The sequence below is a fragment of the Nipponia nippon genome, unplaced genomic scaffold (assembly GCF_047370975.1).
Source record: "Nipponia nippon isolate SJK-2023a ecotype South Korea unplaced genomic scaffold, ASM4737097v1 scaffold_17, whole genome shotgun sequence".
NCBI classification, from domain to species: domain Eukaryota; kingdom Metazoa; phylum Chordata; class Aves; order Pelecaniformes; family Threskiornithidae; genus Nipponia; species Nipponia nippon.
The window spans coordinates 11,001,412-11,017,675 of NW_028262333.1; the positions used below are offsets into that span (position 1 = coordinate 11,001,412).

The 16,264-nt window shown below is 42.6% G+C and overlaps 2 protein-coding genes across 2 annotated transcripts; both read right to left on the bottom strand.

Moving 5' to 3' along the window:
* Positions 1-1,244: 1,244 nt before the first annotated feature.
* LOC104012493 (myeloid protein 1-like) lies at positions 1,245-6,870 on the bottom strand. Its single transcript, XM_009464873.2, has 7 exons — positions 5,955-6,870; positions 5,326-5,458; positions 4,320-4,471; positions 3,587-3,757; positions 2,695-2,812; positions 1,972-2,123; positions 1,245-1,535 (listed from the first exon to the last, which is right to left on the bottom strand). The coding sequence occupies exons 1-7, from the start codon at positions 5,998-6,000 to the stop codon at positions 1,345-1,347; spliced, it is 963 nt and encodes a 320-aa protein (XP_009463148.1). The 5' UTR covers positions 6,001-6,870; the 3' UTR covers positions 1,245-1,344.
* Positions 6,871-12,828: 5,958 nt separating this feature from the next.
* On the bottom strand, positions 12,829-15,941 carry LECT2 (leukocyte cell derived chemotaxin 2). The gene is made up of 3 exons (XM_009464879.1): positions 15,886-15,941; positions 13,528-13,673; positions 12,829-12,995 (listed from the first exon to the last, which is right to left on the bottom strand). The coding sequence occupies exons 1-3, from the start codon at positions 15,939-15,941 to the stop codon at positions 12,829-12,831; spliced, it is 369 nt and encodes a 122-aa protein (XP_009463154.1).
* Between the last annotated feature and the right edge of the window lie 323 nt (positions 15,942-16,264).

The following is a 16,264-nucleotide window of genomic DNA, read 5'->3' on the forward strand; positions in this document are numbered from 1 at the left end:
CCCTTCTCTGTCCCTCTTACTAAAGCAGCTTTTCTGTGAAGCCATGAATGTTAGCTTGCTCCAGCTCCAAGCTTCTAGAAAAATGGGCCTGCGCTTGTTAATGTTGTGAATTTTGATGCAATGATTTTTTTGTGCATTTGCTCTGCTAACTGATCTTGACAAGTAATACCAATAGATACTTGGAGTTTATAACAAAATCCCAATAAAATTGGTACATTAGTCTCAATATGAAATATTGATTCTTCACTGGTAGTGTGGGAAGCTAATTTTAGTTGAAAAGTAACTTCTGACATGTTGATGTTGAATTTTATAGTTTTAGTGGTAGATCCGTTTAGTGTTGTGTTGGTGCTAAGGTATAGGCAGTGTGCTTTGGGGAGGAGTGTCCGAACACTGTCCTGTGTAAAGCAGCATTAGTTCTTCTTGTTCTTCAGTAGGTCATCCTGAATGACTGCAGTGGAGGTATTGCACTTGGCCAGAACCTGTAGATAGCTGCCTGCTGCCTTCACTTCCTACTGTCCCCTGAGTAGCCTGTACTTCAGAGCTCTGTCTTCTCCTAGCTAAGGCAAGTTTTGTCTCTCTCACTGCCCTGCAAAGGCTTTATAAAACCCCATCTCTAAAGCATATAATGCAATGATACAATTTGTTAGAGTAACTAAACCCCTCAAAATGAAGTACAGAATTTACACCTGATACGTTAAGGAGATCTGTAGGGTCACTAAAAAGTCCAAGTTACAGTGAGAAGCGAACAGTAGTGCGCTTTTTCTGCCACGTGAGGGGGTGAGCTACTTTTCAGGCTCTCTGACTTTTCAGGCTCATTGAGAAAGCTTATAATTAGTCATTGCTAATTTCCCGATTCTCTTGCAAATGGAAATTCCAACAAAAATGCAAATCTATTTTCCTTGTGGAGGACTCCTATTGGAGTCCCTTTTGGCATCCAATAGAGACACTCTGTGTGTTCTGGCATGACAACTCCAAACTGCATTTTTTATGCCTTGTGGAGTGTTTCAATAAATTTCCTTCTACTTTTCCTCAGTTCAGGTGCTTTCAAAATCTAAAGTAAAGTTCGTCAATTAGCCTAAGATATAATGTTTGCAACAATTAGATACTTAAAAAACAGTACCTAACCAGTATCTGGAGTGTATATTGATGTTAGCACCTTGCAATATTATGTAAGGCCCAAATTATTCAATCAGTAGTAATAGAAACTTGTTGTGCATATTGTATAACTTTTTTATTCTGTAAAATACATTTTTTCCTTCCTTCACTGAGATAGGCTGTCCACATGATAAAAAACAACTTTTGGATGCTGAGATGAATTTATTTGGAATTTACTACATTTCCATTTCACACTCTTTGCCCTTTCCCCCTTTCCAGATTGCTAGTAGGATCTGAGTGATCGCAGTTCTCAACATGAATATGAGATGTGATCCCAGGAAATACTCTTTGCATTGGCAACATTTTCCCAAGGATTTGTCCCTTAGAAATTGGACCGCTGTATCTGATGGGATGGATGCAGAGTAGTTTTACACAGAAGCCTGGCGAAAACAAGAGGAGGGAAAACATCAGATGACTGATGAAGCATTCGTTCTTCAGTACTAACTGTTTGAGAAATATTAGCATTTTCTATCTTGTCCTTTCCACTGAGAGAGCAATAGTGGAAATACCAAAATAGCAAAGACATTGGTCATAAAAAATAGAGATAGTGGTTGGAGTTGTTGGCTTGGTGGAAGAGGGAAGATGGGAGGCAGGGAGAAGGTGAGAATTCCTGCCTTCGTAAAGAGAAGAGCTCAAAGACAATTCTACAGAACTCGATTATTTGCGTTCTAACATAGGAGCAAAAAGTTCTGCATGTAAATGGATAGAAGATGCAGTGTTTCAAAACACGTACCGTAACCACTTGGCTAGCTGCAAGGCAATACATCCTATATGACCTCAAGACAAAGCAATATTAAATGAAAAACAGCTATTTACCTGATCCACTGATTTGGATTCCATCATCAATGGCATTTCCGTTGTGGAAGAATTTAATGGGTCCAGAGAGCTGGCCAGAAAAGGGAGCGTACACTGTTGCTCCGTCAGCACAGATGACATCCACTCCCTTGTGCCTTCCTTTTCCGTTGCGTCTGAAAACAAATACGTAATTAGAGAAGTCCCTTGTCAGGCCTAACATTATATAGAAATAGATCCATTAGCATGCTGCAAGATCTGGAAATGGGTTGTTTGTACTGAGACGGTGTTGACATGGTTGACTGGCTGAAGAATCTATAAAAGTTTTTTGGTGTAGATGATGTAACGCCATATAGGGTTGATGATCTGTTAGAGTTCCAGTTTTGCAAATTGGAGAAAAAAATGCCTTTTTTTCCAAGCCTTTAAATAGAACTGTAGAGTCACAGAAATGTTGGTTGGCCCGTACCTGTGGAGGACATCAAGTCCAACCTTCCACTTGAGTCAAGACTGTTCCCAACACCAGGTCAGGTCCAGCACGGCTTAGTCTGAGTCATGAAAACCTCCAAGCACAGAGGTTTTATGAACAATGTGGGCAACCTGTTCTGGTGCCGCATTACCCCTGTAGTGAAAATGTTGCCTCACATCCAACCTAAACCTTCAAAGCTGTAATTCTTAAATGGCTTAAACAGGGTTCAACTCTATTTCAGTGGAGCAGCAACAAAACCCCACGTGTTCCACTTATAGTACCTTGGAGCTCCGTAGTATCCGCAGCCATATCTATCACAGCCTCTTATCTCATTTGTAGGATTGCCGGCACACACTGTTGCCCAGTGTCTTTCTTGTTGTTGTGGGAATGGTGGAACAGCTTTGAAATACAGAAACACAGCATATCAAAGTTAACTATTAGGTTCTAAGTATTGCATGTTTGTAACTACTACTATGTTTTAATTTTAGTTAGGTAGGAACATACTGGAATTACATCCCACACATGTAGTTGGATGTTTCCTCCACAAAATTGTGATCCTTTAGGAAATGTAAATAGAATGTACACCTAAGACTGGATTATAATGTTTCTAGATTAGGGTTACCTCATATAAGGAGCATGCTTTAAAGACAAAAATTCAAAAAGAGTATTGTGGTTCCTAGGGTGTAATCTGAGGGATAGGAAAAGACTATTTTGTTTCTTACTCTATGCCTAGGCTGATGGGACTGGGCTCCTCAAGTCCTCTTCTCCACTGCTACCAATGTAGTATTTGCATTTAGAAAGAATCATCCTAAAGTCTGCCAAGATGCAATACTGAAAACATTGCTAGTAGTTAAAAGGCTACAACCAGAAGAGATGTCTGACTCAGTTTATTACTGAGACTTGATGCTGCTGTGTCATGGGGGGCAAGAAATACAACTCGATAAGGTGATATATTCTTCCTGTAACGCTGTCTACAGTCCTGTTTTGCTGTATTTATAATGCATATCTTCTGTCTTGCAGATGTTGCTGTCAGAAAACCTAAGATAGAGGGGACTATTGCTCTTTGATATTGTTGCCCTTATTTGAAATTAATTAATAACTTAATTTTAATTCATTATACTACTTATTCGGGGGGAGGGGGGGTTGGTTTTGTTTTTTTTTTTTTCTTTTTACCAGGCCTAAGTAGATCAGTAGGATCAGAGTGGTCACAGTTCTCAACATGGATGTGAGAGATAATGCCAGGATATACTCTTTGCATTGGCAGCATTCTCCCGAGTTGTTGCCCTCTCTGGATTTGGCCGTGGTATCTGATGGGGTGAATACAGACAAGCTTTACACAGTAACCTGGAAGAGACGGGAGAGGAAGCGAGGTCAGGAAACGTCAGCTGCATCTGTTCTTGGGATGAGCAAGAAACGTGCCGTGCTAGCCTCTTACTGGAGACTGTAATGATGAAGCAGAAATGTAGTCAAGGTACCAACAATCCTGAAATCACAATTACTTGGATTGCTACGGAAAAGAGGAAAAGAGGGAGTTGGAAAATAGGGACAGGAAAACATCCTCTCAGCAAAATTGAGTGCATGTTTCTGATAGTTTATTTTTACTGTTTCCCCCCCCCCCCCCTTTTTTTTTTTTTTTTTGATTTGGGGTGGTTGTTTTTCTGCTACCTGTTTTTCAACTCCCTTCTTCCCTTCTCTCCAAGAAAACCATAGGAAAAGGACTACATCCTACTGGTGCCGATTTCTGATATTTCTTAGCAGCAGTCTAGTTGTGCTTCAATGTAGGAACGAGAGAGGGTATAAGATTAATCAACGCTTTGCTTGAATTGAAGAGCCACAGAAACCTTACTCCAGTAAATAAAATGATTGCTTGTGTGTGCCTCACAATGCATCTGCTGTTGTTACTTGCCTGATCCCCTGATTTGGACTCCATCATCGATGGCGTTTCCATTATGAAAGAATCGAATGGGTCCAGAGAGCTGGCCGCTGAAAGGAGCGTACACTGTCGCTCCGTCGGCACAGATGACATCCACGCCCACATGCTTTCCTTTGCCACTGTGCCTGAAAACATAAATACGTGATTAGAGAGGTCTGTCAGGCTTAACATTATGTATAGATAGATCAGTTAACACAGTGTGATATCTGAATCTGCAATGAAATTGGAAAGAAATCTTTTATTATTGCAAAATGTTCGTATTACTCTGATCTTCTTTAAAGGGGGATGGGATTTCAAATTGTAAGTGTATTTTTAATTTTACCAAGTTCATGGGATATTTCAAGCTGTTATAGAAAAGTACCCCTGTTCTACCCCAAAATACACCTGTGCCAGTGTAAAATAGAATCTTATGTTCGGCATTTTCTAATTTAGAAATTTGGAAGTTGCATGATGAGGTTGAACACTTCTTACAGCACCTGAGGAGAGGAGATGACAGGAAAAGGCAGGGAAGGCAGGAGTCATTCTACATATAAAAGCATTTTTCAGGGAAGTATAACCTGGTCTGTTATGAGGTGCCTACTTAAAGACAATGATGCTGGCAGACCTTTAGCTTGTGTAAATTAACCTACTTAGCTTCCTGTAAGCTATTGCTGAATGTTAGTTAAATATCTGGTCTATAAGCAACAAGAATAAATGACACAAATCCTTGAAATACTTTGTTTCCTTTACTCTGGCTGCTTATTCGTGTAATGGTCTCGCTGCTTCACCCATGCATCAGTTAGTAGTGGTGGTATTACTGCACTTGGAGATTGCCAATAACATCCCAAAAAATGAGTAAGAGATCCTGCAGACAACAGTCTTCTCTCATTCTAAGTGTCAGCTCTGGTTAAACTCTACTCTTTCTCCTGTGTGAACATTTCATTTAGGAAAGCAACAGTGAACCCCACTGCTCCAGACTCCCGACGCCACGCTGTGTTACCTGTCGGCACCAAAATGGCCGCAGCCGTATCTATCGCAGCCCCGGATTTTGTTGATGGGATTCCCACTGCAGATCTGTGCCCAGTGCCTGTGTTGTTGTTGGGGCGGGTGTGCGTCCAACTGCTTGGCAAAAACTTCACATGCAAAAGAGGAAAACAGGGAAAATTCCACCATGTTCTTAGTACAGTACAACAGAAAGTGTTCAGGTGCAAAATAGGGTGTTTAAAGCAGAAGACATGAGCTCAAGGGAGTTTATAATTTCAGAAGCTGTAGGTAAAAGAATATTGTACAACCTGCTATATACATTAGGTCCCTTTTTCTTGAGGTCTTATTTTAAGGTATATACACTAAAAGCAAAGCTATAGATAAATATTTTTAATATTAGTTTGTGAAATAAGTCAAACTACTTTCACTCTCTTCATGAAACCTCTAAATGCTTTAATATATGACTCTAAATGCAAACCTAATTCCATATTTTATAATAGTCATAACTGTGCACATTACCATAATCCTTCATAAAACTAGATTGAAAAAACTTGGCATTATTTATGTTTGAGCAAATTTCAGTAATTCGTTAGCGTCTGCCTGAAACCAGTCAAGACCAACTGTAGTATAGCAATGTCAACTCACCAGCGGACGCCACGCTGACCAGAGCAACCAGAGTGAGAGCTGTCATTTTGTGGCTGTTTCACCGGTGTTCTTCGATCAAATCAAAGACATTGAGCAGTAGCTGCCTGGGGTATTTATGTGTTTTTGAAAGCCCAAGTCTGTTGCCTTGGCCAATCAGTCTTGAGCAAAGCGTTACAGCTCCGGGCAGATGTTGTTGCCATATTAGGCACTGAGGATGTCTACAAACTCTAACAGTTGTTAGAGCTGGTTGGGAAAGACGGATAAAATAATTGGTCTCTTAGCACACAGTAACAGATGGAAACGAACAATCCCACATTTCAGGAAGCTCTGGTTGAACCGTTTCTTAACACCTTTTCTTCCCCCTCCTGAAGCAAGGCCACACTTAGGCCAAAAATGGTAGGAACCAAGAATATGGTCCAGACGATTGAGTTGGAGGGAAAAGATGGGCAAAACTCCACGGTGGATGTAACCACCACGCAAAGTTTGTCCTTTGCTGCTCATTCCAGTGCCTCCTCCCCAGGTGTATGTGCCCATTAGAGCTTTCTGACAGAGCGACAGAGAACACATGAAGGCGTAATGTTTGGTGTTCCATGAGTATTCACTTAGGGTAAGAAATACAGATGCTTTTGCATGGAAACATGTCTTTTTTCCTATTCAGCTGAAATTATCACCCAGCCTGGACTTAAATTCATGAAGTCTTTTCACTGAAACCCTAGTTTTTGACAACTAAATTCTTATTAAAACATCTTCAAGTTCTGAAACAAACAGTTGCAAACCCAAGTTGCATGGCATAACTGACACGGAGTTAAAAATTTCTAGGTTTTAAAATTTAGTATCTGCTTGATTTCAGCTATTGTACTATTCAGCAGGCTCCTGAGCGTCTCTTTTGATCCTTCAGTTTGATTTTTCTGCACTACTTACAGAAAAGCATTAGATTTTCTTTACGGACATGTCTTAGTTAATATGAAATTTAAATGAGTCATGGTGCTTTCACATAAACTATCTGATATTCCAAGTTACAGAAACCTCTGGACGTCCTGCAGGTTTTATTCGGAGGAGAAACAGATGTCTCTCTGCCCCACTTCTAGTTTGCGAAGAACATCTGTACGTTGTGTTTTCTGAAAATCTCCACAGAACAAGCAGCTGGAGACAAATTTTTCGCTTGTGGTTCCAAGCTTTTTTTACAGCCAATATTTAAGCCCCAAGCCATCTTTTAACCCTCCCTGGGGTTATTACAAGTGGCTTTGCTGATTTTACCCCTGCTGCTTTCTCCCCAACCTGCCAGCAAGAACTGCTGTTTTTCACACTCGTAGACACCAAACAAATGTTTATATAAATGTTATGTTCCCTCAGTCTAGTTTTGATGGGGCTTTTGGCTGTACTTTGCTTAATATAATGGATTCTAGGCTTACAAATGATACAAAGTGCTGGTAAGAGGGCTCAGTGGGTATTCAGGATTTGGGGATGCTGCTCACCCCTGAACTGAAAGATGGGGTGTATTGGTTTGTGTAACCCTTGCCAGAAACAGCCTTTGTCACTACAAGCTGAGAGATCTTGTGTAATATTCTTTCCAGCTTTCCAGGCTTATTCTCCTTCACTTGGTGCAAGCTCTCTGCAAACCCCCTCAGCTCTCCTTAGCAGAGAGAATCAGCAAGGCAGGTGGTATCCGTGGCATCCTTCAATGAAGATTTCATAGCATAGAGGTAGTAAAGTATTTCTGAGCTTGGCTAGCTTGATACTAGCTGCTGTAAGCTTTTTTCCCTACTGGAAATGAAACCATTTAAAAATAAAGACTTTATTTGGGTGGTGCCTGGCCATTCTCAGTTGAGGGGTCTCCAGTGGGGTTTCTGCAATAATGATCTCTCTCAAGCAGATTTTATTTCTGATTTATTCCTCACTGCCAGTTTGCACTAGTAGCACTTTAAATATCTCATTATATAAATTTTATCTGCGGTAGACCTGCCTTTAAAAGCTAACAATTTTTATAGACTTTTGTGAATTCACATGCTCCTAATTTTACCAAGGAAGGAATTGCAGCACCTCAATCCACTCTACAAAGTCTTGCGAAGGAAAGGCTGGGTGTAAAGCCAGCCAAGCTGGTAGGCATGAGGAGAGAATTACAGTTGTGTTATAGGTGCACAGACACTGAAGCAGCTTTTCTCTGAGTCCTGTTTAGCAGTCTGGTATTTTGTAAAATCACTCTAAGCTACCAGTTCTTTGCAATTTTTTTCCATCTCATTTGTGTTACAGAGCTGACTCCAAATTGCTTGTAGCTGTGTACATTTTTTCTATTTTCTCCATAAGAGATCTTAACAGCATTGTATCTTGCTCTGTTCTTTCTGAAACATGTCAAAATGTCATTTGCTACAATAATATATCTATCTAATGCACTTCTGGTAAATTATTCTTAATAAAACAGTTTTCAAGTGTATGATATTGCAGCTGAGATTTCTCAGTGGGTTCCCCATCTTTCCTGGGTGAGCTGGAAGGTGCAGACCTCTCACCTTGGGCATGAGGAAGCTCTGAACCAAAGTTGGTGGGATTCCTGTGTTGGGCAACGGAGACGTTAATATAACAGTTGGTAGGTGCAGTTGTGAAAGACATGAATTGACTGCTTAGCACACACTAACAGAAGGATATGGAACAACCAGCCGGTGTTGCACAGCCCCTGGGAGCTGCAGTTGCCCCATTTCCTTCTCTGCGGCGGGGAGTGGGCAAGGAGATGGAGAGGAGCCAGCGTGCAGCGCTACGAGGAGCACGCTGAGAGCAGGTGGGCTGGCTTGGGAAATGCTGACTTCCTTTTCTTGCATGAATGGTGTGAGTTCCCCATTTTGCCCCTTTTATGTCAGTAGTAACTTCCCTGGCTGTATAAGTCCCTTTGAGGTCTTCTTATGGACTCAGCAAGAGTGCAGCAGGCAAATGCCAAGTGTTTGGGCTGGTATCAACAGGCAGTGAATGAGTTAAGCCTGATGCTGTCCAGGAGAAATCCCTATTTTGCTATTCAGCCTTGTCAAAGATACTATGACTCTGCTGTGTAAATTATGTAGTGTTTCAGGAGGGTCCACTGCCAGTTACCAGGGCTTTTGGATAGATGGTACCTGCCATGTGTGTGTCCATAAACCTTGCAAACATTAGACTAGTCCCTCTTAATGTATTAACTATCCTAACATTATCTGTTACAGAAAAAAAGGTTAAATGATGGAATAAGGTTTTTGGAGGAAAAAAGCCAGAAAACTGTGAGACGCACCTGGACAACTGTAGTGGACTCTTTGAGAAGAAACATCAGCAAAAGCCAGGGCCGAACCCTGAGCCAGGGCAAATCCAACCCCTCAGCCAAGGCCTGTGGTTCCCTTCCAGCTGTGCTGCCATACTCCGTTTGGTGCCCACAAGTGAGGCTGGTTTCTCCATCCTTTCCTTTACATGTTTCAGCTTGGTGGGATTCAGCCAACATCCAAAAACTGATGATTTGGTCCAGAAATCCCTTCCTCTTTGCAACCTCTGTGGGGCTGCAGCCTCAGTGAACTGGATAAATGAGAGCTGCACATCTTATTTCTCGGTGATGCTACAGTATCGTAACTGTAGGTTTGCTAGGCTTGCTAGCAGGCAATTGGCAAGGTAAATCCTCTTCCTAGCTGTATTTTAGAGAATGATTGGCTTTGTCCTTCTTGGCTAGCCCGGTGTGTTCAGTGTGGGAACAAGTCAATGCTGAGCACTCGCCTCCTGGCTGATCAGCGTACAATATGTTATTAAAGAATCTCAAAAGCTGTTTCTCTGGAAAATAAATAATATTCTTTGTGCTAATCATTAAAAATCAAATTATGATTTAAATATTAACTGTAGAAGAATTTACTTGTGCAATTAGCAGCACAGGCTTTCATGGTGAAAAATCAAACGGGCGCAACATAAACCAACTTGCACTCACGTTTTATTCAGGCTTCTGATCACTTGACGAGGCTGAGATAAGAGGAATTTTGCCACACCGATTAATTAAGCTTCGTGTACACAGCTTATATTGTAGTATCGCTGGAACATCAGCAGGTCGCGCTAACTGATCATCCAAAAGGCATGGGTGGGCAGGTCATTTTAAGTAGATAGCAGGCTGTAGGAGATCTGAGTACGTTGCCTTTCTTCTTTGCTAAGTAGGAGCTGACGGTGAAGCTGAAGTTGTGCTGGGGCACAGTTCTGATTGAAGACTCCATCTCGAATTTATTTTGCCTTTTTTATATACTTGCTAAGCCTGAGTTAGGCAGGTTTTAATGGGGAGGATGGAGGGACACAAAAGAAAATCTTTTTGCTGCGGATGTCCTGTCCTGTGGGGAGGACAAAGCTCTGGCTGAATCCTCCAAAAGTCCTTTAATGCTTGGGGAAATAGAAGGGAATAGTGCAGGTTTGGGTTGCAGCCTTAGGCAGTCAGGACTTTCAAAGTTTGGAATCCCAGCTTATCCCTCTCTCTCTGGCACCTTGTGGTACAAACTTATAAAATGAAAGGGATAGCAAGGAAAAGGCTCCCTGCAGAACTGGTGCAGAAAAAAAAGCAATTTTGCATGGCCTGACTTTGCCAGCTCTTTCCTGAAAAGCCTAGTTGCCCCCGTTACTTCCCCCAGCACCCTTTCCCCTCCCCTTGAATATTTCTAGAACTGTGTATTTTACCATTTTATTTCCTTCCCAGAGTCAGCTACAAATTGTACTTTCCCTTCTACAGCCAGTTATTTTTTTTACTAGATTGAGAAGATAAAGCTGGATTTACTTATACCGTTTGCCCCAGCTGCTCTGTAACCTCAAATAGAAAGTGGTATTTACTTTTTCTTCTCTGGGTGACAGCCCCAGCTAAAAGAGGAATTTTTAGCATTTGCCTTCTCAGGCATCTGCTGGAGCATCCCGCATCCCTGTACCGAAGCACTGCACCTCGCTGTGCTGCTGGAAAAACTCAGATTAAATAATAGCTCCTGGAAAAAGTTTGTGAAACCAGTCTGTGGGGACAGACCAGAAAAGTGCTGAGCTGTTGTCATTAATGTACAGGTGAAAATGTTACTTGTAGAGGAGTGAAGCTGCTGAGTTGGGAGCAGCTCCATCACAAGCTGGGGAGACCACCAGTCCCTGGGAGTGGGCACAGCCGCGAGGTCTCTTTGGACTGCAGGAGGGTGAGATGCTGTGCCGAGGGCAGGGAGAAGGCAGGCTGGGGCCTCTCAGCGCTGTTTTGGCATTCATGTTCTTCCCAGGGCCCTGGTGATACCTGTGTGCTGTGCTTTAGAAAGGAGGTGATGGGATCTTCTGTCCCTATTAACAGGTTCCTGAGGCATGGGACAGCTGAGGGAGGGGGAAGGAGACAAGCGTGAGCCAGGGAAGAGCTTACCTGTCTTTGCTGGGGAAAAACAGTGTTGCAGCATGTTTTCTTTCCCATACAAGGACTAAAATCAAGTGAAGATGTTAATTTAGCAGTAGTGTATTAAGGCTGGATGCTCAGTGCCCTGCTCAGTCAGCAAGGTCAGCTCAGTCTTCCATTAGGCTTTGCACAGAGAAGTGGGGGCTTGATTGGGACCTTCCCTTTTCAAATGTGAGAAGTTGATAACTGAGTTAAAAACTGGGATTTTAACCAAGTGAAACTTAGGTGCAAATGTTTCTTTTCCACGGGCAGCCAACTTCATGACAAAAATAAAAAAAAAAAAGTCAAAACTGGAAAACCCCAGGGACTTTTGCTGAAATGTTTCTGCTTTCAGTATAAGGAAAAATTATTTTCACAGAAAACTCAGTTATATTGACTCGCCGTCAATATCTGGTTGCTATCTGCACCTGCAGGTTTGGGCTATATATGGATGTATATGTATATGGATGTGTATATGTACATGTATATGGATGTGCTGATGTTCCATTCACAACAAAGTTAAAGTGGTTCCTGGGGAAGGTGAATGGGACACAGCAGGTTAAGTACTTTTCACAGATGTAGCAAATATCTTTCTGTAGTTTCTTAGAAAAAACAAATCTGCTGTCAGGACATACACAGTTCCCACTGAAGCAGCTTCCCTGCTTATCTGAGGCCGCAGTCGCGTTAGTAAATACATGAGCCTGCAGCGCTGGTAGAGCACTTTAGCACTTGAGACTCCCAGTAGCACGTTGGTAGCCTTGGCCTGAAAAGCCCTGCCCTGGTAACAAGAGCTCGTTGTCCCAGAAAAGTCCTCAGCTGATTTACTAATGGAAAGAAATGCCTCACTTGGACTAAAAGAAACCTGGACGTGCCAAGGCAATCCTGAAGCAGGAGTCTGGGGAAAAGGAATGAGTTACTTCACTAATGTTGTTTTATGTTTTTGGTGATGGGCCCCAGGAAAGATTTGGGTTTCAGCTTTATACAGGTTTTTTTTCTCCCCAACTGCATTAAAAAAGCAGAACCCAGCCCAAACTCTGTGAGAGCACCAAAGAAAGTCAAATCCATTTGTAGTGAAGCAGCCCTTTAATAATGTGATTTTCCATATGCAAGCACAAGTGAAATTTCTGGCTTATTGAAGAAATCTTCGTGTTTGGCTGCAAAGCGAGCAGAGAAGTCCAAGATGAGTGAGCTGCAGCACGGCTCCCTGCAGTGCTGCTGAGCATCGAGGATCCACCACCTCCCAGCCACTCATCCATTCCCCACTGCTTCAACCTTCGCCTACGAGTGCAGTGATGTGCAAGACACGGTAACAGCTTTAAAGCATGAGTTATACCTGACTCTGTTTATGTTCAGATAACCACCAGCATTTTGTTCATGGATACTTTTTAGGTAGAACAACTGTTTGAGGCTCAGTGGCTTCCACTTTACTGGAGTGACTACCTAAGCCCAAGCAATTTAATGAATACACAGGTGGGGGGCTGAAGGCTTTGCCCCTGATGTGCAGCTGCCCATTTACAGGTTGGGAGTAGAATCTGTTAAGTCATAGTTCTGGATATGGACATGGGATGTAATTCCTTGGTAGACCCTTTGCATGGACAGTAGGATGCCAATTTTCTCTCCTTTCTCGATGGGGCCGCTGTAGTCGATGGGTTTGATGTAAAACATCTTAATGCAGAATCCTGTTAAGAGGGGAGAGAGAAGAGGAGGAAACTGTTGCTCCTGTTAAATGGCTTAAAAGCCTGGCAAAGTCATAATGTTCAGTAGCAAAATACAAAAGACAATAAAATGATAAGAGATTCAGCAGCAGAAAAAGTTACAGAAAATGCTGTGGTGCTCCTACAGCACGAAGAAGGGAGAATATGAAAAGAAATGAATGAACATGGAGGAGGGTGGGGAAGGGGATTAAGGTGGGTAAAACTGCATGAGCAAGTCAGAGGCTGTTCCTTTAATTATCCAAAATGTGCAAAGGGACCAGCTTCATCCTCTGACTTTTTTAATAGAGGTGAAATGCTGTAATCCTTTCAATCCTTTCAATTTTCCTGCATTAGCAGAACCTGGATTTCAATTTTACAGTTTTTGCATGGATTCACATGCAAGCACACTGCAGTTAAGGTTGTGTTCATGATTTTTGGCTCAGTTTAAAGCTCTATAAACGAATCAGAGCATTTTGCAATCAGGCTTTGCAAGACGCACATCTTTCAGCTCTGGTACCTGATCCTGAAAGCTGGACTCTGTTGTCAATGGCATTGCCGTCTCTGTAGGGCCTGGCTTGTTTGTCGATCTTCCCCGTGAAGGGTGCGTGCGCCACTGAGCCATCCTCGCACACCACGTCCACTCCCCCGCGCTTCTTCCCTCCTCTGAAGAAGAAGAGCAAGGCAGGTTAGCCTGCAGCGGAGCACCTTGCCAGCTAGAAACCCTCCTCTCGCCCATTTTTTCATGCTTATTTTTAAGAAAGTTTTAAGCACAGCAATCTCCTGTTATCCCAGCCCAGGACCTGGGGTCTTTGCATCCACTGCAGCCCTGGGAGTTGCAGCCTCTGATTTTATTTGCAGGTTGACTTGAGCAGATTTTTGCCTATTGTGCTGCAGCAGCTACAAAAGAAGACAAGAGAACAGAAGATGAAAACCACAAACTAGGAAGGGGATTTCCCAGCCTGTGTTGTTTAATCTATAGCAAAGCCCCTTTGGACTTTGCTGGAACCATGCATCATGCTTCAGAGAACTAGAAAGTTGTTCATCTTTTAATGCAGGTTAATTTTAGGGATGCAATGAAACAGCGGGTTTTTTTAATGCTTTGTCAAATGATGTTTGAGGGTACTTAAAGCAGTGACTTCAAAGCAAAAATGCAGAACAAATAGATCTGGAGGGGACATCATGGAGTGACCCACTCCTCTCCCATTGCCCCAAGGCAGCCGTGCTGCATTCACATGGCAGGCGTGGGGCTGGAGCTACGGGCTGTCTCTGCCTGGAAGCTAACCTGAGCCACCTGGGATCTAGGGATACTGAACTGTGACTGTAAAAAACAGGGCTGAGCGTGACCCACCAGGTCCACTCCTATTCCCTAATGTGGGATCCAGTCAAAAATAAAAGCTGTCACTTAGCTTTTACTAATTGCATTTTCTATCTCCCAGTGTTTCTATATTACTCTTTCAAAGTAGCAGCCAGCAGGGTAACATCCTCATATTTTTTATTCCAGGCTCCAGCTATCGTCACCCACAGTCAAACCTACGCTGATCCTACGGCCCCGGCAATGTCTGAGAGAGGGAAGACATTTATGGGGGAGAAGGGGGGAAAGGCAACCCCCGACTTGGTACCTTCTATGAGCCTCTACCAGCCCTGCTCCCCCCACCAAAACCACTAGGTTTTCCCATGGGATGCTCTACCAAGAATGGGGTTGGTCTAGCAAGACGCAAGGAGTTGAGGTTTATTTGCGTGTGTGAACAGCTCAGCAGGCACCGTCCCCGTTGCGCTCTGGGAGTGCACGCAAACGGGAAACGATGTGCTGGCACTGAAGGTCTGGTGCTAAAAGGGTGCAGGAAATCTCTAATGTCTTCCTCTAGCAAAACAGTCCTTTGTTCTAGGTAGTCTTCATTTATTTTAATGAATTGTGTATTCTTTGTGAAATCAAAGGTGATGACATTAAACACAGAAACATCTCTGGGAACACTCTATGCTCAGCGGGCTGATCTTTAAGTAAAAGGCTTTTAAGAAAACATGCATGCTGTTAGTAATTGATATGCCTCAGCTGATTCTTTCTTATTCAATCAACTTTATTACTCCAACAAAATTTTGAATTTTGCCAAAACTCTTTACCACATCTAGAAAAGATTTTTCTGTGGAGGTTTCTGTGCAATGCGAGAGGGGTTATTTTCAAAAGCAAATAATGGCAGACAACAAATCAGTTCCTAAATCCTTACAGATACACTTCATTAAAAAAAGAAAAAAGAAAAAAAAGAGAAAGAAAAAGAAGGTAGGTTACAATGAGCAATGTTTAACAAAATTCAGCTAACTCACCACTGGAGATCGCAACTGCAAGGATGACTGCTGCGACTCTGCATTTTCATGTGCCTTGAGAGCTCTACTTTCAAAGTGAAAGGTCTAAAATACTTTGCTTTCTATTTATACATCCCAACAGAGGCTGTATCCAAATTTTTCCAGCCAGTCAGAAAATGTATGTGGCCTCAGTTCTTTTGCTTGCAGATTCAGGCCAACAGTACGAACTGACAGCAGCCCTCGAGGTGTACCACCAGCCTGGCTAATTGGCGGTGTAGAGGCTCCAACCTATTTAACAATAGCAGGTAAGTGGTTTTGTTTGCTTTTGTTTACAACAAAGCCATGAATATTAAACCCAAATTTTAAGGACAATTTGTAACTATTTCTCTTCATTCCTGCCTGTTGCACAATCCTGAAGTTTAGCAAGATAACTTGGGTGGAGAAAAGGAAAAGAGTTCAAATGAAGTTAAGAAAATATCTGGGCAGATGGATACCTTGCCCTCCCACCATGACTGTTGCTTCATGGAAAGAAGTTCAGCCAGGTGGATGCAGCTCTGTGCCACACATCACACCCAACCTCATGCTGGAAAAGTCTGATTTGGCGAACTGTGAAATGAGACCCTTGCACTCCATTTTTATTAGCTGGCTTCCATTAATGCATCCCAGATATTACTATGTTGCTGATGGTGAACCTTCAGCATTAACAGTGGGAGAGACACATGTTTACAATCTTCACTGTGCCCAAACAGAAAATACTAGAAACCCTATAATATTGCGGCTGAGCAAAATTACAGGAAATTGAAGAAGAAGAGAACACTGGAACATGGACAAGGCCACCTCGAGTGTTGTTTCTGGGAAGGGAGGGAATGCAATGCCCTGGTTTACAGCCAGGAGCTGGAAGTTGTTTGTTTTCTCGGCTCTTTGGCTACCCAGTCTGTGCCACTGGGAGCCACTGA